This window comes from Pagrus pagrus (genome assembly GCF_965226575.1).
Source record: "Pagrus pagrus genome assembly, chromosome: 12".
In the NCBI taxonomy this organism is placed as follows: Eukaryota; Metazoa; Chordata; class Actinopteri; order Spariformes; family Sparidae; genus Pagrus; species Pagrus pagrus.
In genome coordinates, this window is record NC_140196.1 from 7,620,617 (window position 1) to 7,646,514 (window position 25,898).

Sequence of the window (25,898 nt, forward strand, 5' to 3'; positions counted from 1 at the left end):
AAGCAGAGGAGGTTGCCAGGGATGAAAAAGCACAAAGGCAGTGTGCACAAGGTAGTGACAGGAAGGACAGATACATGTAGACAGCCGTGGAAACATACCAGAACACGGATCATGCACAGGAGGAGGAAAGAGATGTGAGGCAGGAGAGCCGTTGCCATGAGTCGTGAGGAGCCTCTTAAAAAGAAAAAAATAGGAGGCAGAAGAGAGTCGAAGGAAAGAGTCAAACATCAATTTAAGGGGAAAAAACGGGAGTATGGGGGAATGGGAGACATAATACATGACACAGAGGGAGTTAGAAAGTCTGGATGGGAGAAGAAATGGGAGGGAAGGAATGAAGAGGGAAATTAGGAAACATTTTAAAAAGCGATGACGTGATGGATGTGTCAATGTTTTATTGTGTAGCTGTACAGTATGAAATCTTAAGAGACCCTGCGTCATCAAACAGTCGTGGCCCGAGTGCTCGTCAGCTTTCACGCAGCTTCACAAGCAGCATGCTGTGACAGGAACTGCATTCATCGTCCGACCATAATGCACAGCACAGCAGGCGAATGTGACTCGGGCTCTTTAAACTAAGAGCTATGTCTTGTTACAGCGACATCATCGACTGGGACACAGAGCCAATGGGAAGAGAGTGTGACAGGCACAGCTCCCTCAGTCCGGGGTTTGGATTTATGTGTGATGGGTGACATAGTTTAAATATGTGTATTCTGTCTCTCTCTCTCTCTCTCTTGCTCTCACCCTCTGTGTGTGTGTGTGCATGTGTGTGTCGGATTTAATCTGCATGGGGACACAAGGTCTGGAAAGACTCCCAACAGTGGGATTTGTGAAAATCTGCAGCTCAACTCTCTCTTTTCCCCTAATCTTTTTTCCTTCCTGTCTTTCTTTTTCCTCTTCTTCAAGAACTCACTAACAGGTATATTGCCCATCCACTAAGACCCTCCCCATAACTAGTGATTGTCCAATCATAATCGGACACAGAAGGCCCGTCGAGCTTTAGACGTCTCCACATTAATAGGCTAATTCAGTTTTTTTCAATTTTCTAAAAGTTAAAGTTTAAGGAGGTAATGGTAATGTTGGCATGTCCTACTAACTAGCTTACTTTCTACCAAAGTAAAAGTAACCTCGCCAATAATTTACCAACTAGTCTTTAAGTTCACAGGTATGGTGTAGATACCTGGATGTCTGGATGCTATCAGACATGCTATCTCTTGGCCTCCTCTATCAGCGGGCTTCTTTTTCTTTAACAGTGCAGAGTTTCCCCAGTTGTTCCAGTTCCTACACCATTACCTGAGGATGGCGACCAGGGAAAACAATCCAGCTTCCTGTTTTGGTTGCTCGGTGGCAGACTCACTTCCTTTCTGCAGTAATGCGACCTTCATTATTCTGTGAAAAAATATCAGCCCAGTGGCAGAGCGACTAGCATAGTGAAAGTGAATTTTATGTGGATGGTGTCAGCCATTTCTCTGTGCAATCAGCATTTAATTGAGAATTAAAACTTTATGCAAAAACTTTTTCTACTGCCGGTTTAATTGCCAAGCAGGCTGCTTGTGCATACCTCTTTCTAAAAATTCAGGAGCCAGTGTCTTTTTTTAAAATGACCACAAGTTTAAAACAGTAAATCTGTCACTGATGTTGTTTTAAATTGGGAGCCTGGCAGACTTGGCGAACAGTCAATTGAATGCCAATGCTTCACAACGTCCTTCATCTCCCAGAGGTAGAAATACGATGCACCAGCAGCACAGAGCATATGATATGGCCGCGGTCCACAGTGGCTCTCCCACTCATTAAGCTCAGAAACAGAAACAGAAACAGAAACACCACCTTCTTATTACCGCCCGACAGTAAAATTAATGCATAACAATGTGTTTTTAAATAAATATTGTCTTAGGGAGTAGGTAGCCATGGCAACAGGCAGAAGAACTGACTCTGCGATGGCGGGTCGGGGTTTGTGTCTCGGTACTCTCTCAGACTCCAACATGCTTCAGCGCTGCAGGGACGGGATGGAGCAGAAGACTGGACTCAAACTTCATGGGCCGGTTGAGTCCGTCTCAGTTGACTTACCAACACTCTACCTTACTTTCACTTTGTTTCATTTGTGTGTGTGTGTGTGTGTGTGTGTGTGTGTGTGTGTGTGTGTAAAGGGATAGTTAAGTGAACCGAGCATGGCAGACCATCTGCTCTCTCATTCCCGTACGGGCTAATATAGGCCATGCATACTCACAGTTGTTTGTTATGCTCTGATGGCGCTAGTTAATCCTAGCACCACTGGACAACATAATCCTGTTTCCAAACGTGACACTCCTCCTCGAAAATACCTTTTGCACTCATCACGGCATCATTGTAATATGCCAGAAATTCTTGTTTATCTTCTTCCAAACGCGAAAGTTCAATGCACTTCGATCATGACGAGCGGTGGAGCCCGTGGGCATCATTCCCCGACCCCTGCAATTATTTTGTTCCACTCTAACAGCGAAACGTCAATACTTGTAGCTACTTAATTTTAAAATATCACGTGAAAATAGATTTTATTGGGATTATTTTAAATTAAAATTGTATGCGTTTTGATAATATAGAGCAGGACAAATGCTGAAAACACTTTGTGTTGCCTAAATAACATTTGACAAATTATGTATAAACTGTTAAAAAATATGTTAATACATTGCAATAGAGGATTACATCTTATTCCACTTGAATTTTCCTGTATATTATAATATTTTTATGAAAAATACTGGTTACACCAACTGACACAAACCAATTACACCACCTGCCTATGTTGCTTCTACAGTCAAAGGCCATTATTTGTTGAAGAAACTAGCACTAAAAAATCAAGTATGACAGTGAACAAGGTCAATTGAACTTTGTTTTATTATTTTCAATGAAGAAAAAACTGGTCTCAGGGAATTCGTGTTTTTCTGTTTTAAGGCAACGTAGTTGGAAAAAAGGGAGTCAACTGTCTCCTCTGGTCTCAGGGCAGAAGTTGTCTGAGGGCAGGTGAATCTCTCCTGGTCTCAGGGCAGAAGTTGTCTGAGGGCAGGTGAATCTCTCCTGGTCTCAGGGTAGAAGTTGTCTGAGGGCAGGTGAATCTCTTCTGGTCTCAGGGTAGAAGTTGTCTGAGGGCAGGTGAATCCCTCCTGGTCTCAGGGTAGAAGTTGTCTGAGGGCAGGTGAATCCCTCCTGGTCTCAGGGTAGAAGTTGTCTGAGGGCAGGTGAATCTCTTCTGGTCTCAGGGAAGAAGTTGTTTTGTAGGATTTTCCTCATGGCTGTTTAGTCTCATCTGGTCCCAGGGAAGAGACCATTGTTTCCCATAATTTTGTCTGAGGGCAGGAGAATCCCTCCTGGTCTCAGGGCAGAAGTCATATTTTTCTGTTTTAAGGCAACGCAGTTGGACAAAAGGGAGTCAACTGTCTCCTCTGGTCTCAGGGCAGAAGTTGTCTGAGGGCAGGTGAATCTCTCCTGGTCTCAGGGCAGAAGTTGTCTGAGGGCAGGTGAATCCCTCCTGGTCTCAGGGCAGAAGTCATATTTTTCTGTTTTAAGGCAAAGTAGTTGGACAAAAGGGAGTCAACTGTCTCCTCTGGTCTCAGGGCAGGTGAATCTCTCCTGGTCTCAGGGCAGAAGTTGTCTGAGGGCAGGTGAATCTCTCCTGGTCTCAGGGCAGAAGTTGTCTGAGGGCAGGTGAATCTCTCCTGGTCTCAGGGTAGAAGTTGTCTGAGGGCAGGTGAATCCCTCCTGGTCTCAGGGCAGAAGTTGTCTGAGGGCAGGTGAATCTCTCCTGGTCTCAGGGTAGAAGTTGTCTGAGGGCAGGTGAATCTCTTCTGGTCTCAGGGAAGAAGTCATATTTTTCTGTTTTAAGGCAACGCAGTTGGACAAAAGGGAGTCAACTGTCTCCTCTGGTCTCAGGGCAGAAGTTGTCTGAGGGCAGGTGAATCTCTCCTGGTCTCAGGGCAGAAGTTGTCTGAGGGCAGGTGAATCTCTCCTGGTCTCAGGGCAGAAGTTGTCTGAGGGCAGGTGAATCTCTCCTGGTCTCAGGGTAGAAGTTGTCTGAGGGCAGGTGAATCCCTCCTGGTCTCAGGGCAGAAGTCGTATTTTTCTGCTTTAAGGCAACGCAGTTGGACAAAAGGGAGTCAACTGTCTCCTCTGGTCTCAGGACAGAAGTTAGCATGATTGAGGGCTGAATGACTTGAGACCAGTTCAGTTATTCTTTTATAATGAAGATTTCTTTGTTTCCCTGTCAAAAACGGGGTATACATGACAAAAAAACAAAGAAACAACAACAAAAAATTGGCACTGGCTGCCGGCCAAATACTTATTTAAGCACCGATGCCCAGAATTTCATGGTGTATCTCCGATAGAAACTTTCCATATGTATTGCAATTCTACAGCTTGTTTTGTTAAGCATCAGCCATTGTTGGTGGTAAATATTTCAATATAAATGACTTTCTGTTTTATTTTTAAATGGTATGGTAATAGCACATTGCGAGCCCAGCAGCACAGTGATCAGAGGATGTTCAGGCCAGTCGAAGTCAGTGATGTGCAGTGATGGAACCGAGGGGACAGGTGGCTTTCAGCGAGGCCAGACTCTGCACTGAGTGGTTTCCACTATTAATCAATTCAATCTCTCCCTCTCTCACACACACATACCTCATTTCGCCCTCCCTGTACTCTTTAACTTGTCTCACTGAAGGCACTAATTTCCTTTCTGGACAGTTCATCCAAGCAGCAGTGCCCACAGTAATATATACAGAGCATGCAGTGAAGAGCCACTGAGTGCAATTGTCCTCGAGAGAAAAGCGTCGGATGGATCTATATTAGTTCCATTACTACTTGTTCACGGATTCTTATCCAGCGTGGAATCACGGGTCACGGGTCGGTGAATAGCTGCAGCACGTAATGACTACCTCTGAAATTATCAACCGACTTATTCTGAAGGAAATGCATTCATTTATATCGGGTAAAATAAATTAAATCAATCACTTGCACAAAAAACGCTACTTCTTATGTAATCACAAACAAGTCTGTTTGACCTTAGTCATGTCTAACAAGAATTCATGAAATTCAATTGAATATTTATCAGGATGACTAATCAGACTCTTCCGGGTATGGGTCAGCACTGACGTCATATCCAACAGGCACACAACAGAGCAGTAGGGTCCAATATAATAATATATTTTATTTTGCTTTAATGATAGCAGGCACTCGAGTGGCTGTGGACTCCACAATCTCTCAGGGAACAAAGTTTGATGTACTGATCTTCTGAGGGTGTGATCTCTTTGGATCTGCCTAATCGGGCTTTGGATACAACTGATCCGGTTTCTGTAAAGAATCATGCTCTGTCCAGGTAGAAAGCTTTAGTCCATCCATGATTTCACGCTAAGAAAGCTCCTCTTTGCTTGAGTTCCTTAAACTTCCTGATTATTTCCAGGTTTATGTGACGCTAGTGGAGATTTCCGATGTGGTCTCAGACTTTTGGACCCCACTCTTCATGCAGAACTTGGTCATGGTTCGGATGAGTCTCGCATTCCTCTGACTCTCCATACTATAATAGTGTTTATAGGATGAAATAAGTTTCTGCTGTATTTATATATGAGAGCTGCAAGGTAACTCACATCAAAATGGAAATTGTAATTTCTACTTTAATACAATCTCACACTGCAGTAACTGAATAAGCAGGAAAATCTGCTCCGAGTGATCCAACTTCCCAGAGATCAGTCAACAATATTGCGTTACACAATGTGATAGACTGTGCACAGGAAGAGGTGGCAGAGATGAAAACAAATCTAACATGAGTCAGAGAGTAACACGGTGAAAAAAAAAAAGCCTCAAAGGAACAACAAAATCAGGAACAAAATGAGTCTCAATCAAGACAAAACCTTCCATTGATGGTGAGAAAACGCTGCAGCACTGCACAGCGATACCACAATCACTCTGCAAACAACCACCTGAAGAGTCACCACAAAATGTGACACGAGGAGCTGTGAAGGGCATCAAAATTGGCCAGAAAATCTCTGCTGTCACTCCACACAAACGTCAGAGAGCCAGCAGCCTTAAACACCCTCCCCGGGCTCTCCGAGACACATCGAGATTACAGAAGCGGTAAGTTTATTAAAAAACTGCCTTCCCTAAAGACTCTGTGAGGACAATGTAATTTTACTTTTAAGTGGATAAAACTCTGATTACTCTTTTTGTTTTTCCAGAATCCGACATCTCTCGTGTATGTATGTATGTGTGTGTGTGTGTGTGTGTGTGTGTGTGTGTGTGTGTGTGTGTGTCTTTCAGACAAGGGAGAGTGCACAGACAAATGGAGAGTTACATAAGAATATCACGACGGAGCCGAACTAACTCTGTTATGCATGCCATATCAGAAGTGAGAGATGGAGAGATGAGATGTACAGACAGCAAGAAAATAAAGAAAAGATTGAAGATTGGCACCGAGTTGGGCCCACGAACAGAGTGTTGAGACAGGCAGAGCATTAGAAACGGAGACTCGGGGAGTAAATCTGTCAGTTAAGAAGGCACAAAGAGAGACAATGTTGTCTGTTAGTAGTTAATGTAGATACTCTGGCTCATATTTAAGCACATAACTAAGAGGCAGAGCGACGAGAGAGATCTACAGACACTGGCTGTGCGAGACAGACAGACAGACAGACATGTAGGCTGACATGAAGATGCAGAGGTGGAGGTTCAGGTCTGTTAGTCTGTGCCTGCAGCATTACAAGCAGCATTATGTAAGAGTGCTGGGGGCCGCCTCTCACAAAGCCAGCGCTCTCCTCAAAATCCTATTGGGCGCACACACACACACAGACGGACACACAAAAAATCAGTGTATTTAACGACTTAGCTGCGGTAATGGTCTTACAGGGGAGGATGACGAGGGGATTTGGAGACATATGTGGAAGATACGGCAATGCAAGGTTCTGGTGAAAGATAACAGGCCGACAAGGTAGAAGAAAGGAGACAGACGCCAAGGTGGTGTTGTCACAGAGCTACGACGAATATGGTGGTGTAATCTATGTCTCATACTACAAAGACTACTAATTCTGAGGGGGCCTCACACTGGGAAAACAACAAAATTCAGTCAGTGGAAGTGGTAAACATAGTAGAAATGCAAACCATAATTACAACATCTGTGGATTTCCTGCTATGGCACATCAGAATGCTGGGCATGCTACAGCACAGAGGATATCAACAAGCATCTCAAAGCCGGAGAACAAAAAAAAATGGTAACACTTTCTAATAACTATTAATAACAAATGGTAAATGTACTGTTAAATAAACTTTAACTGCAGCTGCAGTGTCTCTGGGCTCGTTAGCGGACAGGCCAGGTTGCGGACCAGCGGCCTAACCAGCCAGTCCGCTCTACTGAAAGAGCCCAGAGACACTCTTTCAGAGAAGAGTGGCTCGGAAAGGGAGCAACAGAAGACCAGTGGAGATGTTGGTGTGTTTGTCCACAGAACTACATCTCATTAACCGCAAAGAAAACAGACATTACCGACTAGAGCTACTGTGTATGAAGAACGTAACCAACAAAGCCAACCAAGAACTGTGGTGGGATCGATAAAAACGCATCAGCACCAGATAGACGCTTACTGCGTGTCTGCCATTTGTTGTTGATCAAGTAGCACATGGTGAGAACTTAAGTAGCATATGGTAAAAGTATATCAGCCAATCATGTTGTTGCACTGACACCAGCGCACATTTAAAAGATTCATGGCAGTTAAAAATCTGACTGGTGAATCTGTTCATGCACTTTTTAATTTCTCTGTGACCATTGAAAGCAAAGTTTTGGCTCTCCCCATTCATTTAAATAGAGGCCTGGTCTTCTAATAACTGGCAGGGGCTGTTGCCAAGAGGGCTGCCAAGTAGCAAGACTTGCCTGTAAGGACTTTGGTGATAATTCGTTGTGGGTTTGTTACTACAACCAACAGAAATTCATGTGATTTGTTACTATGAATATTGTGATTAAAGCAGCTTTAAATATTTGGAAGTATTTTCTTTCTCATGTGGAGTGACTGACATCCTTTCATGCATGTTGTGTCATTTCCTTTCAGTGGATGAGAAAATAACAGAAAGTGGCTTTTGTACAAAGTACAAAAGTATTCTAGTTTCTTTATACTGCAGAAAACGTGTGTGCAGAATGGAACAAGGACACAGTTGTCTCTCTCCTGAGCTGTCTGTACATTCTGAGACATGAGCAAACACTGAACGTGCTGCTGCAGATTCCCTCACAAACCACAAAATATAGACAGCACCTCATTTATTCAGATGTGACTGAAGTGTGTAACTTTACACTGCCACAGCAGGCTTGCAACATCAGTGCGTCACTGAGAACTACAGCACATCGGTGACGCACGCACATTACCTCGCTGACAGGGCTTTCCCTGCTCGGAGCAATGTGATGATAAGTTAATGACGCCATCGAGACCCAGGACAGTGTCTGCGTAGCTCTCTGTCTGACCGGAAGCAACTCTATAAAACAAAATTCCCTTTCTTTCACAAACCTCTAGATACCGAGTGTCTCGAGTTTTTACAAACAGTATAATTAGCTCCCTGTGTGAGCATGTTTGTGTGCCTTTAAGAGGTCCGGCGTCGTAATGGTCCATCTCACTGCAACATAGTAAGTGATGCTGACACTGCAGTGGTTGTTTGGTACCTCGCCTGGAGTACACACTTCAAAAACTGACAGGGTATTCAGCTGTGACTGGGAGTGTGTTATATGTAAGTGACCATATTTAGATATGGGTGAGCAATTACTGTAGATCCAAATGCATCCTGAACGTTACGTGCCTGATCTTGAGAAACCACAAAAGCAAATCCCAAATCCTGTTTTACTTGTTTTATACCGTTGCATGCTACGTCACTGTCGGCTTAATAGCAGGGCCACATCTGCTTTAATGTTCCTGCGTCATGCACATCTGTGTTGTTCATTTCGTCACTTCTAAATCGCTCTGTGAGTACAGTGACATCGGTTAATTCTCTCAAAGCTTCACCGGTCTGAACAAACAGTCCTATCCGTCATTTTAATGTCTTACATGTTGGACAGAGCCCGTCGCCGCAATCACAGATTTGTGTGCACAAGGTCGCAGAGGAGTGACCTTTTGTGCAGCGACGTACAGCGAGGGGAGCTCGTCTTTTGGTATTCATGACAAAAGAGCAGTGCGACTCTGAATACGCTCAGATGACCCTCCTTTGAGGTCGACATAATGTCTTTGTGAGAAATGCACAGCGAGCTCCAGGATGACACTTCAGTTCTTGAGAGGCGACTTTGGCTGCAGATGCACCTCTCAGCAGCTACTCTTCCTTCCTACTCCTCCTCCTCCTCCTCTCTGCTCCCCCTCCCCTGGCAGAGGGAAGAGAAGAGGTGAGGGAGAGGGGAGGGAGGGAGGGTAATGTGATGCAGAAGTGTGCGGTGCAGACAGAAGAGGTTGTGTTAATGCCAATCAGCTTTGTATTCCCCAGCCTCAACAGACACACACACAGGTTTGTCAGAGCATTATGCTTGTAACATTAAACCATTTCAAAGAGCCTACTTCGTTAAAGTTTAATGGAGGCTTACATTAAAATAATTTATTCAGAAATACTTAATTTAATTTGATTTAATGGCCATATTTTCTCCCTCACCTCTGAATGAGGTGGACCGCAGCCACGGACACATATCACACATACACCACCGAAATACAATGGAGGTTAATGGAGTCATTGCGGAAAACAACATTCAAGACCAAACTATCGTTCCATTATCAGCGTCTCCTTCACTCTGGATAATCCTTTCTGGTGAACAGTTTTCAAATAGCCTTTAAAACTCCTGACACTGTGTTTTAAGGATTACGCAGCTTATTGGGGACGTTGTTTCATCTCTGGAGAGAGACGCTGCTTCAATACTTCAGGCCCCCAAAAATTTAACTTTCATTCATTGCCATTGTATTAGGTTGGAGGCTGTTACACATCTTAAACCTGGTACAAGTGATAACAAACCTATCACCGTGGCTAGATACCATTAGTTAGTGGTTAGTGAGACAGTATATGTTTTTTCTGTAATTTGAGTAACCTTTAATTACTAAACACTAATCAGACATTGGGGTACTTAACATTACTGTAGTGAACACATATCAGCTGCTCCACTGTCTCGTACAGCCAGACCTATTTCCAGAGTGCTTTGCCAGCACTGGAGAAAGGCCGAGCTGCATGTGTGCATTATAATTCTGCAACGAGGGAAAAATTCTCAGACTCGTTCCCAGTTTGTGTGTGTCATCATGGCAAAAATGTCGTACTTTTGTAAGTGATTTGCAGTATTTTGCCAGGTGTTAATAAGTCTGTGGCCAGAATTTTGCAAAGAAAGTTGTTGTCCAGCCAACTGTGCAGGGTGCAGTCAGGAAACTTTACAGGTGTGTACAGAGGTCAGAATGAAGGTCGAACGTAGTAATCACTACTGAGTAGTCACGGTTCAGTATGTGACCATGTTGGCCGGCATCACAGCTGAAGTGGTCCTATCGCAAGATGGTTTGTATTTTTTTTAAACCAATCACAAATGTATTGGACGGCGCGAAAGCCAAGGCAGCGGTGTGCATGTGGGGAGGTGAGCCCTAGCTTTCAAAAAACAGACGCAAAAGAAAGGTAAGCCAGCTCATTATGTTCATACAGATAGCAGAAGGGGAGGAGAATGACTGACACTGGACTAGTTGCTCCATTTCCTCATTATACACAGAGTCAAAATGTACCATTTTATGAAAGATTTAATACTGATGAGATTCTAATATACTATTATGCTCCTTATGCCAGATTTATAGTGGGTTTCAGTGCATTTGGAGACTTTCTGAACCCGTTAGGATTTAATTAATTTGTCCTGAGTGTGTCTCTGAATAAGTGTTCTTATTTCACCATTATATCAAATGTGGCACCAAAGCTGTACACCGAAGTCCCATTCCTTCTCTTTGTGTGTCACTTGCTCACTTCACCACCTTCATTGTCCACACATCTTTTTACATCTTCGATTCCCACCTGCATCCAATCCAGTTTATGTCTCCCAACATGCTAGCTTACCCTCACAACAACAGCACTTGTGTGCAGGCCGCATTTAATCAAATCAAGTACTCAGTCGGACACGTTGGCTAGCTGTATAATTTGCACTCTCTGAAGGGGTGAGTAAAAGCCACGTAGCCTCTTTCTTTCCCGATGGCCGGATTATTACCGTAAGTGAGTGAGTCAGGAGAGTGTGTGTGTGCGTGGCGTGCGTGTGGTCACCCCCAAGGTCCGCCTGCACAAGCCCTCTCACCAAGGTTGTTCAGTGTCATTGAGAACGGAGTCATTCACTGGAAGAAAAAAAAAAAAACCTCCATATCCGCACACAGACAGCACACACTTCTTCTCACGCCAACATGCGCACACACAGGAATACTGTGCGTAGTCTGTGTACCCACACGCACACACGTACGTGCATATAATCACAGGTCAGAAGAGATTTGATAATAAGCTATCTTCTAATTGTCCCAGAACAAAGAAACTCCCACTGCGACATGAGAAACCCAGTGACACACACACCAACACCGGCTCTGTGCTCTGTTTATCGGGGCTGGGCCCATCGATCATCCGAGCCTGGTTGCCCGGGTAACCCCGTTATTATTCAAAGCACGGAGCACCAGCTTGCAGAGAAAGCCGCGTGTGTGTGTGTAGGGCCGTGTGTGTGCGTGTTACTTAGGTAGTGGAGATTCCCATTGGCTCATAGGCAAATCAGCCACAAGTCCAGGCATCCTCCTTCCCAGCATCCCCCCTGATCTGCATACCTATGAGGGTGGACGTTGCCATAGACACACACACACACACACACACACACACACACACACACACACACAGGATGACAGCTCCAAAAGGGACACAGCAATTGGAGCGCGGCTATCTCACCAATAATATTTCACATTCCCTCCTCATATCTATCGCCCACCGCCTCCCCGCCGCACCTCCTCCTCCCCCCCGCTCCATCCCACCCTTGTGATTTTCATTCAGCATCCTTCCTCCATTTTTCTTCCCTGCTTTTGCTGCATTTCATTCAGCCCGCACCCCCTTATCTGCCCGCTCCCTCTCTTATTTTTCATTCACATTCTGCGACGCCGAGGCTCATTCATAAACAGCACCACTCCTTACAGCGGCAAAAAAGAAGGGGAGAGGAAGGGGTGGAGGCGGCGGTGGGAAGGGTGGTGGTGCGGGTGAATGCAGGGAGGGTTGCCCCTACTGACTTACTGACTGCTGCATGGTGAGGGCTCCCTGAAAAACTGCAAGCAGCCAATCCGGATGCTGAAAAAAGGGGGTGGGTAGGGAGGAGAGAGAGAGGGAGCAGTATGAAGAGAGGTGGGGTGGGGGGGGGGTAAGAATCCATCCTCCTCAAACTACACTCTCCTCCACCTTCTCTGTTCTTCTGCCTTTCATTCATTCATTCATCCATGCAGCCGTTCATTGACTCAACCCATCCTCCATTCACACCTCGTCTGCTGCAGTTTTGCGCCTGCTGTCGATTGTTCAGCACGTCGAGGTAAAGACAGACAGACAGGGCGGCGGTGAACAGAATTTTGTGTGCATGGACGGTATATATATTTGTATGCGTGTGTGTGTGTGTGTGTGTGTGTGTGTGTGTGATCTCACTCTGGTTCAGGCCAGAGGACACTGCAGACTAAACAACCTCTACTGCCGTTGTTTGTTTAGCAGCTCCACTTTTTTTTGCTGCATTACTTCGTTCCTGGCAGGTTTAATCCAAAAGCAACACAAAACCACGGCCTCATTAGCGCTCGTTATTACCAAACAAGACACGCAAACCCTTCTGTACCATCGATGCAAGACCATGACACGAGTGTGATTAACATACACAAATCTCAGAGGCTGTCACTTCAAAATGAGGCCACTGTTAAACACATGAAACCGGTATATTCCAGCTACAGGGGAGGACGGAGCTGATACAGGGCCTATCTGATGAGACGCGCTCCGCCTCCAGCCGCCACAGGAAGGAAGGGCTGCAATCAATAAGAGGAAGGGCAAGCGTGAAATGGCCGAGGCCTGTCTCTCGGTTCTATTATCCCTCTGAAAGCTTCCTGTTCCTCACGGCCTCGCTGCTGTTGTTGTCCCCAGCACAGCCGAGGAGGAGGAGGAGGAGGAGGTGTGTACATGCATGTGCTCGTCTGTGTGGACGGTGAGAGTCAAGAGGAGAGAACAGAGGGGAGGATAAGTGTAAAGGATGAAATGTGGGAAGAAAGCAAATAACAAAAAGTGGGAGGGATGGCAATAAGGGGGGAAAAAAGAGGGAAAGGTTACATGGACACATGTCGAAACTTTGGAAATGAGGGCTGCAGCACATATCAGCTGCATCTCCTAACAGCTGCTAAGACATAACTCCTGACTTCAGATCTCTCTCACTCACCACCCACACACTCTCTGTGTGTTGCCAGTGACTTTCCATCCCATCAGCATTTTGTGCCAGTGTGTTTGTGTGTGTGCGTGCATGTGTGTGCATTTCCAATACTGCGGAAAAAAGGGATGTGAGAGGACTGTCACCTAAGATCGCCCCGTTAACACTGAAATCAAATCCTCCTGCTCAGTTCGTGTGTTCCTCCCGTTGGGCAGGTGCTGCATGCAGGTTCACAAACAGACAGCACGCTTTTATGTGCATGGGTTTTTGATAAGAACAGAAAACATAAAACTGACCTGCAGAGTGTATAACACATTAAACACACTGAGTATTGGTAATAAATGCTACATAACAAATTTAAAAAATCAAGCAGCAGCACTGACTGATAGCTAACCTAGAAACGTGGGAGGCCAATTTTCTGAATGAGCCGTAGCTCAACATAATAGGCCACCAACGGTTAGTTGGACTCTCCTGAGAAAAGTGCAGCTCCCACTGCTCTCGACACTGTTGTAAACACCTCTGTTCCGGCTATATATAGGTCAGACTGGCTCAGGGCACACAGGTGGACGTCTTTGATACCAAATACTGACAAGTAGGCTAAGGGGAGGGGCAGGGGAGGTATGAGTGGGGCAACGAGGAACAAAGGAGGTGAGACAGCGAGGGGGAAATGGAGGAGGCGAGCGGTGTCGGGAGTTGACGGAAGGAGGTGATGGAGGGGGAGATATGGATGACGAGATGGGGCGTGCATGAGGCAGGAGGTCTTTACATCGCTGCTAGCGTGTAGTCATGATCTATATAAGAAGGTATAATGTCATTGTAGTCAAGGCGCAGGGCTATACATAGTTATACAACAGCTGAGTGAACAGTCACACTCACGTATTCCTTTGCCAATAAACGCGGCTTACATCAGCCTCAGGAGCTGAAGGAACCCAGAAAGTGACAGGACACTGACGTCAGGTGAGCTAAAAGGAGGGAGCGACGCAGGACATTAAAGGAGGATGAAACAAGCCCTATAAGTCTATTACATGCACAGTGGAGCTGCACTAGAAACTGTTATGAGCAGTTCATCTGCTGATTATATGATCCGGCTTCCCAAAAAATTGGGATGCTGTGTAAAACAGAAAGTGCATGCCTGCTAATGTTATCATCTGAAGAGGGCCACGAGATGCAGATGAAAGCTCTGGAAAACTGTGGGTCAAAGACATTCGGCTTCCCATCGTGAAGGACAAAAAAGCTGCATCGTCACGGTCATGTTTTTGGTTTTCAGTTTAGATGTTTCCTGTCTTATTTTGTAGAATTCTTCCTCGTGTGTCTTGTTGTGACTTTCCACTTCCTGTCCTGTCTTTTCCCATCTGTTTTCTGTGCTCACCTGTGTTTCATGTGTTCATTAGCCCTTGTGTCTCTCTTTTCGTCACCTGCGTGCCTGTGTCTGTTCAGGTTTAATCCTACTATACATTTGTATGTCCAGTTCTATCATAGTTAAGGGCAAAAATGTGTTTTGTGAGGTCACAGTGACCTTGAAATCTGACCTTTGGCCACCAAACTCTAATTACTTCATCATTAATGGGACACGTACGTACATACAACCCGAAAACGCCTCCGGTCACAGCTGTCGAGGCATAAAACATTTCTGTCAGTTGAGAAATTAATTCATCAACTCATTAAAGCATAAAATATCAAAACCATTGTGACAAAACAAAACCAGTGGCCAGCATATAAACAGGTCATACTGGTAAATAGCCAATGACTCATAACTTCAAACCTTAAATAACCTAAAGATTATAGCATCAGTTGTTGTTGCTGTGCAGCGACCTTTGTGTCAGTGTGCCTGCATGTGTCTTGTTCTGAGAAAGCTTCTGTAAACTCTAGATATTCCTGAACAACCTCTTGTATGTGACCACACTCTCCATTTAAAAAAATATCCTGTCAGCACCGATGCTACGACGCACCTACCCACGAGCAGCCCTGTGGCGTTTTGCGTCATGCCCTCCATACCGGGCGCACTGACGTTAACATGTACAGAGCACTAAATGCAGATCCACTCTCCCAGGATGCAACCTCACACACATCTCGAGCACCGCTCGCTGCTGGAGAACAGAGCCATTACATCATCACCTCTCGCCTCGGGGGAACAAGGCCTGAGCGCTGACCACTCGGAGACGCGGGGTCATTACATCACTGGCAGCGGCCCGGAGCAAGCCGTAAAAAAAGGAGCCGTGGCTGTGCGGCAGGCGGGAATTGGACCGTGTGTGAGTCGATCGCTGCTAATGCTCGCTAACGTTGCTCACACACACAGACACACAGGTCAGGTGGAGGGGCAGGGACGGCTTGACGCAATGCCATGACACACACAACCTCAGGCCTTCAGCTTACCATGCACCCAATAATGAGCATAGTTATGTCACATTATGAGACTGTAAAGTGAGCAGAGTTATAACCGTAGGCATATTCATGAGCCATCAAACTTCAATATTTATTTTAATTTCCGATACCACTGTGCCATTACCTGTGGTCCTCCACATCACCATTCCCAGAAATGTCCCTGCACTCTAACGGAGCAACTTTCTGCATCAGTTTAAAGCAGAAACAGCACTGACCTAATGTCATTGTGGGTGAAGTGGGCGTCTGAGTGGGCTGTAGCAGCTTCTAAACTAGGATATGCTATTATGAATGATTTTCCCACCTAGACTACAGGATCAATACTGTATCTTATTTCCAGAAGCCACCCAGGAGAAAGAGCGTGCCGTCCGCTGATCACAGGGTTGGCGGTGCGATATCCAGCTCCTCACCCCCGTGTGTCAAAAAAAGACAGTGAACCTCAAGTTGCTTCCAATGGGAAGGCCAACGCCTTCACGCTTTCAAATTAGCATCTGTTTTTTATAAAAAGGCTACATCATTTCCAAAAACAGCTGCACTCAAACAGCAGTAAATACTGTATCTGCTGAGGGGCTACTGCTCACTGCTGCTGTGTTACGGTGTATGTAGGGTGATTGAAAATAAACTACAATTCATCAAAATGAAGAAAGATGTGCCTCAATTATGTGGACAAGTGAGGTCCTACCTGTTAGTATGAGCACTTACATGTTGGATTTTGCATTTTCAGAGGATTTGTTGACATAAAGATAAAGAATACCACAAAAAAGACAGGAGTCAACTTCCTGGATCGAGGATGTCATCAACCTCATCTTTAAAAGTGGAGCTATTATGATCCTACTGCCACTGACTGTAGCAACATCAATCGAAACTGATCAACTCCCTAACACAGAAGATATCAAGCTTACATCTGCTCATGCCTTCTTACGTTATCTGGCTGCACTCCAGGCGTGCATGAATCTGTTGACATGCAGACGCAGGACTGTGTGTGGTTACAGTCTAGACATGAGGACTCATACTGCTGAGTAGGAGTTCATGACAAAGACAGAATAAAGAAAGGCAGAAGTGGGTTACCAGGGAGGTGGGGAGAAGGGTGGTGGTGGTGGGGGGGGGAACAGGTAGACGGAGACTGAGAGGGCGTCAACAAAAAACGCAACTGTACGGATAAACAGACGACACCGACTGAAGCGACGCACGTGAGCAAAACGACGGAGGAGGAAGACGTTACAGCTGTCATCAGCATGCGGCAAAGCATCCCAATTCTCCTCGTCTACGCATCCCTCCCTCCTTTGTATCCCTCTCTCTGTGCTCTACAGATTATCTAAATGGAAATGACCTCCATCTGAGACAGCTGAGTGGCCCAAACCTGATTAGTTATTTACCTCCCCTCCATCTCTCTTCCCTTTATCCACCCATCACCCACACAAGCAGCGCCGTGGTGCCTGGAGTCTTTCTTTGACGTCTTCCCTCCTGTCTCCCAAGTTAGGCCCTGGCCCCCCTCCCCCTATCGTGACGATAATTTATTGTGTCATTTTATACGAGCCAGTGGTCTCTCCGGTTTTTACGGACTTGACAAGTGAGCCGGGAGATGCGTACAACCGTGGCAGGCGTTTGGCCGAGCGCGGCGATATACGAGTGCTTTTAAGAGCCCTTAATGTCTTAACAACACGTGAGGGCTTATGCATCTTTATAGTAGGCTCCTCTAGTATCTATACAGCTTTTCATCTGTGCATGTGTGTTGTTGAAGTAGACATCAACACGTGCTGGTGACAGAAACGTGTGATCCCACGATCTGGAGAGAGGAGAGCGAGAGGTAGAGAGAGGTAGAGAGAGAGAGAGAGATGCCCTCCAAGATGAGAGCTCTCAAGCGATATAATGGCTCTCCTTCGGGTTTAAATCAGCGTGCAGAAAGTGGTCTGCCCTGGTGTTGCCTGCTGCACTGCAACGCAGGAGAGAGGCAAGAGAAAATATTCTATATATCAGACTCTGGAGCCCACTCACGCCTCTGCTGTAGGTGTGCCTGTGACGCATGCTAGAAAAAAGTCAGGCTGCATACTATCTATGTGTCTGTCAACGTCTTCACCGCACCCGACCACCATCACCCAAATTAAAAGACAAGATCCCCAGGTGGAATAAAGTTGTCTGGCAGCAACACGCGGAGAGGTTTTTTGCCGAGTAAAGAATATCCAACTTCTGACGACCTCCTCCCCTCCCCCCTTTACCCACACACACACACATGCAGCAGAAGCCCCCGTCACTCCCTGACACAAATTTTAACAAACCCCCTGACACACACACACAAACACACGCAAAACACCACTGAGCATGCATAAACAAGGCTCGCATCAGAAGAATACGGAGCACCGTAGCCCTCTATGCTTCTGTGGAGGTATAACAGGCCTCACAAAGAAGAAGTCTTTAACACTCTGCTCATAACTCATCCTAAAGATTAACAAGAAATTAAAAACAACTTCTTTAAAACCTTTTATAATCCAAATCTTTGTCAACGATGCCACTTATTGCAGCTAATCAGAAGTGACTGCATCAAAGTGTGCAGCTTCACCTCAGGGAAAAAGTGCTTGTTTTGATGATTAAACAGATAAAACAATCAAAAACCAAACCCACTGTGATGTGGTGTGAATATTCAATATGTTAACTATGAACGGATGCATTTTTTCAAATTAAACCAAGAGGAACTCACTGAAGTATTTGTGCTAATAGTGAAAATGCCTCCACCTCAAACCTCCACATAAATATCTATTGTATGTTCAGCAGCCAAAACAAAGTGTTCATGCTTCAGATGCTTCTGTAGCAGGTTTCTCAGAGCTGCAGGGCCATTTATAAACAAGTACTGCAGGTACTGCTGGTGATATCTGTGAGGGAACAGGGACATCTTGTGGACATTTGTGCACATTTCACTCCGGCATAATGATGGCTAAATCAAACACCGATCAGCCACAACATTAAAACCACCTGCTTAATAGTGTGTTTGTTCCCCTTGTGCAGCCAAAACAGCTCTGACCCGTCAAGACATGGTCATAAACACTTCTGGGGGTGTTACTGTGGTGTCTCGTTTGTAGTGGATCCTTGGGGTCCTGTATGTTGGAGTGTGGGGGCTTCATGGACCAGACTACTTCTCGCACATCCCACAGATGCTCGATCAGATTGGGATCTGGAGAATGGGCTCTTTCTCATGTCCTTCAAGCCATACCTGAGCAGTTTTTGTGGTGTGTCGGGTGCACTGTCCTGCTGGGGAGTGCCCCTTGCCATGAGGGGGGTGGACCTGGTCTGCAATGGTGTTTGGATGGGTGGTGTATGTGAAGCGGCATCCACATACACACCAGGACCCAAGGTTTCTCAGCTAAGCATTGCATTGTAACATTGTGTCAGTGGTTTTAATGTTGTGGCTTGTCAGTGTATATGACACATTCAACACAAAGCCAACAGGATTTTGCTTCAACTCATGTTAAACCTTAGTGAAGCGAACAGATTCAAGTCTTAAATGTGTAAATGTAAATGTAAAAAGAGTCCTTAGCTGTATTCTAACTGGGGGACCCCTAATTTACCAGTACGCACCCAGATGGTGACACTGGAGACACTGGTTGTGGGAGTAAGAAGAGAAGATACTTTCAACCATAACGAAGATGCAATCAGAAACACAAAACACTTCTTACCAAGCATCAGAATGGAGTCTTCTTTCTTGACGTGTTTTTCCAGAATGTGCTGGAATTTGGAGAAGCTGCCCAACCAGTCGTAACTCTGCTCCGTCCTGTATCTCTCGTCCCAGTAGTCAACATCTTTGTACCTGGAGTTGTTGTCTGGCAGGTGGTCCATACTCTCTGTTAAATGTAAATGTGACCAAAGAATCATCAAATAATTGTCTGTTTCAGAATAAAACACTCTTAACTGATTTCACTGTGGCTGAACTTTACTTTACGTCACTGAATCTCACTCCTTATTTTCCTCTGAGAACAGCTTGTTTATTCAGTTATTGAAAAAATCATATTTGAGTTTATATTATTACTTCATTAATATTGTAAATATCAAAACTACATAGTGCCCCTTTAATAAATGTTGCAGACCACAGTCTTGCAAGTAAGTGCAAGTTTCAATTCGTCTTGTCTGGATTTTCTGCTGTGTGAACACCTTCTTTCAAAAGTATTACAGGAATGTAACTGGTTTCAGTGAATGCAGGTGATACTGGTGCAGCAACAGCTGTGGGAGGACAGTCTCTTCACTGGACTAACGTGAAGCTCGTGTTGTTGAGACGCTTCTTTGTAGCGTCCATGTTGTTTCCACGTCAAAGCTCAAGACGTGAACACACCGTGGACTTCCCTTCACGTTAATAAGGGGGGGCAGCTATACGTCCTGTCACCATGGGAGCACGTGAATCCAGGTTATGTCCTACACTGACTGCACGGCGCATGCGGGGATGAGAGGCACGAGCCTCACACTGAGCAGCTGTAGCAACCAGTCACTGACATTACACACTTGATTTTCAGACTACAACACACGTTACACACAACACACTTCACATAAGAGATACTCACGGGTTCCTCGTCAACACCAGCGGCTCGTAACTGTGAGAAAATCCACGTGTTGTAGTTTGACACCACAGTGCGCCACAGAGAGCATGCGCGTAGGCGATGCTGCGTTCATGTCAGCGCCAAAGGTCGGAATTTCCAGGTTTCCGACTCCAAGCAAATAAGTAGCTGCACTCCTTTATGAGTGTACTGCAGCTATACACAGTTAAACCCTCAGCCTCCTTGTAAACGAAACAGAGGAGGATAAATGACACATGCCATTTTACATTTGATTAATGGGCAGGTCTAGTAATACATCCTACTCCCTCCCCATGGGTGCTGCCATTGTTATGCAACATCAACTGCTTCTTCATTAAGTGAGGGTACGTGGTTTTGTCCAAAGTTTAGGTAGGAGTGGGACGGGTCGGCGTTCAAATGTCAAATGTCGTTTTTGCTGGTAAGTGGTCGCGATTGTTCGAGTTCCGAGGTTCCGGGAACGCATCATCAGGACCTGCAGGCACATCACAGTGTCTGCACTTCCTGATGAGAAACTAACAGTCTTTTATTGTTGTTGTTGTTGTTGTTGTTGTTGTTGTTGTTTTGAAGAGAGGTGTTCTGGTTCTGGTTCTTAGTGGATGTTTAAGAGAAGGTGGAGAAATATGATTTAACAATTTCGTGTCTCACACAGTTATTGTGAATTTCCTGGGTGCATTCAAGCGACCTTTGTGAGGTACACTTGCTTTAAAGGGGCACTGTGTAGTTTTGGAGAAGAAATTCAAACCCAGAATTTGTGTGTGAGGATTTACTGCTTTACTCTGCTTTGTATGGACATGTTTTGTTTTTGTTTTGGTCTATTAAGCAATTTACTTTAACATTTTTGATTTAAGTAGCCTAAATAATGTAATGTTGTTATTATTATTATCATAAAACCTACTTTTATATTGTATTGTCTGCTAAAGATTTTACATTAAAGGGGCTTTTTAGATTTACAGCATATTTTGTTTATTTTGTATAAGTTATCAGTGATCATATAGGAAAAAACAGTCAAAATGTTTGGTGAACTGTTCCTTTAATTGCAAAACCTATTTTTAAAAAAACATTGTACCACGTTAATCAACTTTTTTTTGTTTGCAAACAAACCAAACTTAAACCTCAGGTAGCATCAATTTACAGGACATGTACACGAAACATGAAAAGAAATAACATTTTACCTGGAGGAATATGAAAAGGTTGGACAATGTTTTCAACATATTTTTCTGCTCTGTCACAAAATGAGACATCAGCCAACAGTCAGTATGATATTTATGGGTCATTTGAGCAGTCTGAGAAGCATTTTGCTGGCGAGTATCCCAGCTGCCAGGACGAGCACCATGAACAGCACAGTCAGGCCTCGACGCAACAGCAGCTGCCTGACCGACAGAGGCCGTGGACCTGCAGCATCGGCTGTCTCATCACGGCCTGATCGGAGCGTCTGCAGGTCCGAGCTCCACCCCTCACAGCTCAGGATGTTGGATGAAATGATGTGGACCTGGGTCTCACTCTGACCTTCTAATCAGAGAGGGGAGAGGGGTTAGTTCTGTGCACAGGAGGACATGCGATGAAAAGGGAAAGTGAGGCGTTTATTTACCCGTCATCTCCACTGACGGCGCTTCTTTCTTTTCTGGGACCTGGACTCCTGCTCTCACCATTGCCTGCTCATAAACAGTGATGACAGCTGTTTGTAAACGCACATCAAAGGCAATAACTGTCCACAAACTGGGACATAAACAAATATACCGATATTACAGCTGTCACTTTGTAAATTGCATTCACAGAATCACATGATTTATTTAAAAGTTTAGTGTCATTTCCTACTTGTGACTGTAGAGGGCAGAAAATACCAGGGAGTGTGTGTGTGTGGTTACTCCCTTGTTTTCATTACTACTTTTGTACACTCAGTTAAAGGTGGTAAAACACTTGGATTTCTTATCGTTATCTGTAATTTTTCACGTTTCGAGATGTGTTCACTCACCTCTTCAGCTGCCTTTCTCCAATTCATCTTCCACAAGACAATGATGAAGAATGTGGACTGTAGAGTGACACAAATGAGAAGGCCCAGCCACAGTCCTGTCACAAAGACGAAAAATCACTCAGACTTGCTTCAAACAAAGACATCAGAGTTTCATGGCAGCGTCCTCACCTACGATGCCCATCTTGACAGCAAACATCAGGGACAGTCCGGTAGGAATGCCGATGCAGTAATATCCCACCAAGTTACAGACGGCCCCGATCCTCGGCTTCCCCGCTCCTCGTAAGATGCCCCCTGTCACACCCTGCACACATCAGACACAGCTATCAGGCTCTGCGCTCGGCCCTGACATGATATCATTTCTTCAAACTGCTCCCTTACCGCCATGGCATCTGCAGGATGGAAGAATCCAATTATGATCATGGCATCAGCAACCCGCTGAACAACGTCTCTAAAAGATGTAAACAAAGATTTACATGTGGAGCAGAAATGCATAATTTGTGCAAAGACGGAAAATTAAATTATTTTGTCCTTTTTTTGAATGTTCAGTGTAGCACACTGCCTTCATACCCATCGTTTTAGTACGTTACACATATAAAACATTCTGTAAAGGCTTTGCATTTCTCAAAGGGTTTCTTGACAACAATCAGTCATGGTTTGGATGATTGGTTTGGTTATTTCCTGTTTTATTTTGTTAATTATATCCTCATGTGTCATGTTCACTTGCCACTTCCTCTCTTTGTCTGTTTTCCTGCACTTTTTCTGTGTATAAATGTTTCATTAGTCAATCACTCCCTGTGTATTTAAGCCTGTGTTTTCCCCTCACTCTTTGCTGGTTCGTCTGTTGTCATCCTGTCTCTCCTGCCTTCCTGTGTCTACTCCCCGATCCTCTTGAGTTCCCTGTGTTCGGGATTTGTTCCCTGTGGCTTTAGTGGTCGCCTCTAATTTTGTTTTACTGTTTAGTTTTCTGCCTTTTTGTTAATCATGTGTTGGATTTTGGATTATTGGACTTTGGTTATCAGCTTTCATTAAAAACTGTTTTTTATTGTTTAACTTGCCGGAATCTGTGTCTGCGTTTGGGTCCTTTTTTGTAAACCTGACACAATTATGCTCAATCCCCAGTCAGGCTGGATGAAGTGCAGTCTGACAATTAGATCTGAGACTTGGAAAAATAATTTGAAGACTTAAAAAATACCCCTTAGTAGTCATCACAGTCTTACTCACGTCTCTGTTGTGAAGATGTAACCAATCACATCCTTTGATGATCCAAGTATAATTCCAACAAAGCATGAGACTGCAACTGGATTGAATACAGGAAGGATGAAGAAGCCAGTTATAAACAAATCTGGTCAATGTATTTAAAAAAAAAAAGTATTTACTCTATAATACTCTACAGAAGGTAGCCTGTGTGGATGCATTTGTTCTTACATGCACAGATGATGGAGACCTTGCCAGTTGCAGTGGCCTGTTCAGTGTTCCCAGCACCAAGAGCATTCCCAACCCGCACACTGGCAGCTAGACCGAATCCCATTGGGAACTGTGGAGATAAAATATTATGTGTCACTTTTTAAAAGGGAACTATAAAGGGTTGGGGAAGAAAATACAAGAAATGGTGACCTAAAAACCTGTTATTGTGCTCATTGTTTGCCAGTAGACACTTATAACATCTTAGCAGCAATCAAGATCTTCTAATATGGTTTAGAAATAAAGGACAACTCAGCAAATGTCGGAGCTCAGAGTAACTGCAGACACAATTTGCAGTTCTGTTTGCATCAAAAAATAAACTGCGACAGAATTACCATGAACGCAATAGTGACCATCTGATGAACAACTGACTGAGCTCCCAGCTCAAGATCACTGATCACACCAGCCAAGAATCCCCCGATCTCAAACGTCCACCACTCCAGACAGAGCATAAGCATGCTGGGGATGGCCACCTGGGTGAACAGGCCCCATTCCTGCAGACAGTCCAGAGACCAACCTAGGAGGCAGAGATTCACAAGTTAGGGAAATGTTGAACTAATTTTGCACTGTGACGAACCCTGAACTCTACAGTAAAGAGCTCTTACTGTTAATGTCCACTTTTCTTTATATATTAGAACATTTAAAAATAATATGCTGAAATGTTGAAAAGAGAAAACTCACCAGACCACGTCTCCTTGTGTAACCCTCCCCAACGAATGAAGAAGTACAAGAGCAGTGCCAGCAATAACTGTGAGACAGCATTCGCTGCTGCAGATCCACTGAAGAGTTCACAAAAATAACAACAGGTGAACTTTCACTGACGTTCTAAGTCTGATAAATTAAACTTTACCATAGATGAAGGGCTGATATAGAAACACTTGAGAAGAAGGTATACATATAAAGATACAAACTACCTCTATTCCTATTATCCAGTTGCTTATGATGGTCGGTACACTTACACAACACCCAGATCCAGCACGTAGAGGAGGATGCAGTTGCTAACTGCATTAAGAACATTTCCAAACAATCCAGCGATCACCTGAGGCCAGATAATACCCTGCAAATTCAAACCAAACATGGACTCAGTTTGGACTTTAACAGCAGTTCTCCAGCTGTCATTGTGTTTCTGTAGATGTGCACCGTACCTGGTTCTGTAGATAGCGTCCCTGCAGCTGGAACATGAAAGCAGCCTGCAGACAGGACAGTGAAGAGGAGTGAGTCAAACTTCAAAATGCAAACAAATGGGAAAATTACGGGGAATATATTGTATATATTTGCTTTGGTGCAGACTGAACTCACTGGCAGAGCAGGCATGAAGATATTCACATACAGCTGGGAGACTCTGCGTACAACAAACACAGAGACGTATTTACGAGAAACTGAATCAAATGACTTAAATATAAGTAAATGACAGTATATGAACAAGTAAAGTGGATGAATGCTGACCGTGCCACCTCTGGGCTTTGTTTGACAGCGAGTAGGATGGGCTCTGTGTTAATGAGGACAGCCCAGCAGGGGAGGCAGGCCAGGAGCAGAATCAAAACACCTCTTTGGAGAATGACTCCCACACGATTTAGGTTTCCACTCCCGTAAGTCTACACGAAACAAAACACGGTTCAGACATGGGCACACAAATATCGAACTGAAAGAAAATACTGAAACACAATCCACAGAAGGAGACACAGAACAGTGACGGGTTGGACTTTCTTTGGATGGACAAATGAGCTCTGACCAAGATTGTACCTGAGATATGAGCGTATCACAGGCCGATGCCAAACCAGTGCCGACTGAGATACCAGTCACATTGATGACCTGCGTCCAAAACACACACACACACACACACACACACACACACACACACACACACAGCAGAAGCAGAAGTTATACTTTTAATGAGGTAATTTCAAATTGTGGTATTACTTTGTTTACTTATAACAGATCTTACTACTTAAGTGGATCACAAAACACAGATATTGTCAGTGCATGAGCTCTGGTTTTAAGCAAAGAGTGACTGCAGACAGTTGTAAAGTTGTGTTTCTCTCACCGATATTGCTAACGCCACACCTGCGAGCTCAGTTTCTCCCAGGTGACCACAGAACACCGCGCTGACAAAATTGATGAGAAAGATCATCAACTGTGAAATGAA

At 44.7% G+C, this 25,898-nt stretch overlaps 2 protein-coding genes across 3 annotated transcripts in view; both read right to left on the minus strand.

The window, feature by feature from the left end:
- ece2a (endothelin converting enzyme 2a) overlaps nt 1-20,404 on the minus strand; it is a 72,064-nt gene extending 51,660 nt beyond the window's left edge. Inside the window, exons 1-2 of one of the 2 annotated variants that reach the window (XM_084368774.1) lie at nt 20,308-20,404; nt 19,432-19,594 (exon numbers count right to left, since the gene is read on the minus strand). In XM_084368774.1, the coding sequence (XP_084224900.1) occupies nt 19,432-19,591 (160 nt within the window). In that variant the 5' untranslated portion in view covers nt 19,592-19,594; nt 20,308-20,404. Of the gene's footprint in view, nt 1-19,431; nt 19,597-20,004; nt 20,024-20,307 lie in introns of those variants that run through there. The other variant, XM_084368775.1, reaches the window with a different exon arrangement.
- Nucleotides 20,405-21,456: 1,052 nt separating this feature from the next.
- LOC311266774 (multidrug and toxin extrusion protein 1-like) lies at nt 21,457-25,898 on the minus strand. Its single transcript, XM_084369308.1, has 15 exons — nt 25,797-25,898; nt 25,496-25,564; nt 25,199-25,347; nt 25,052-25,094; nt 24,898-24,942; nt 24,712-24,809; nt 24,434-24,531; nt 24,088-24,269; nt 23,717-23,825; nt 23,513-23,588; nt 22,670-22,739; nt 22,460-22,592; nt 22,292-22,386; nt 21,908-21,971; nt 21,457-21,828 (listed from the first exon to the last, which is right to left on the minus strand). Exons 1-15 carry the CDS (start codon nt 25,881-25,883, stop codon nt 21,590-21,592), a joined length of 1,557 nt encoding a protein of 518 aa, XP_084225434.1. The 5' UTR covers nt 25,884-25,898; the 3' UTR covers nt 21,457-21,589.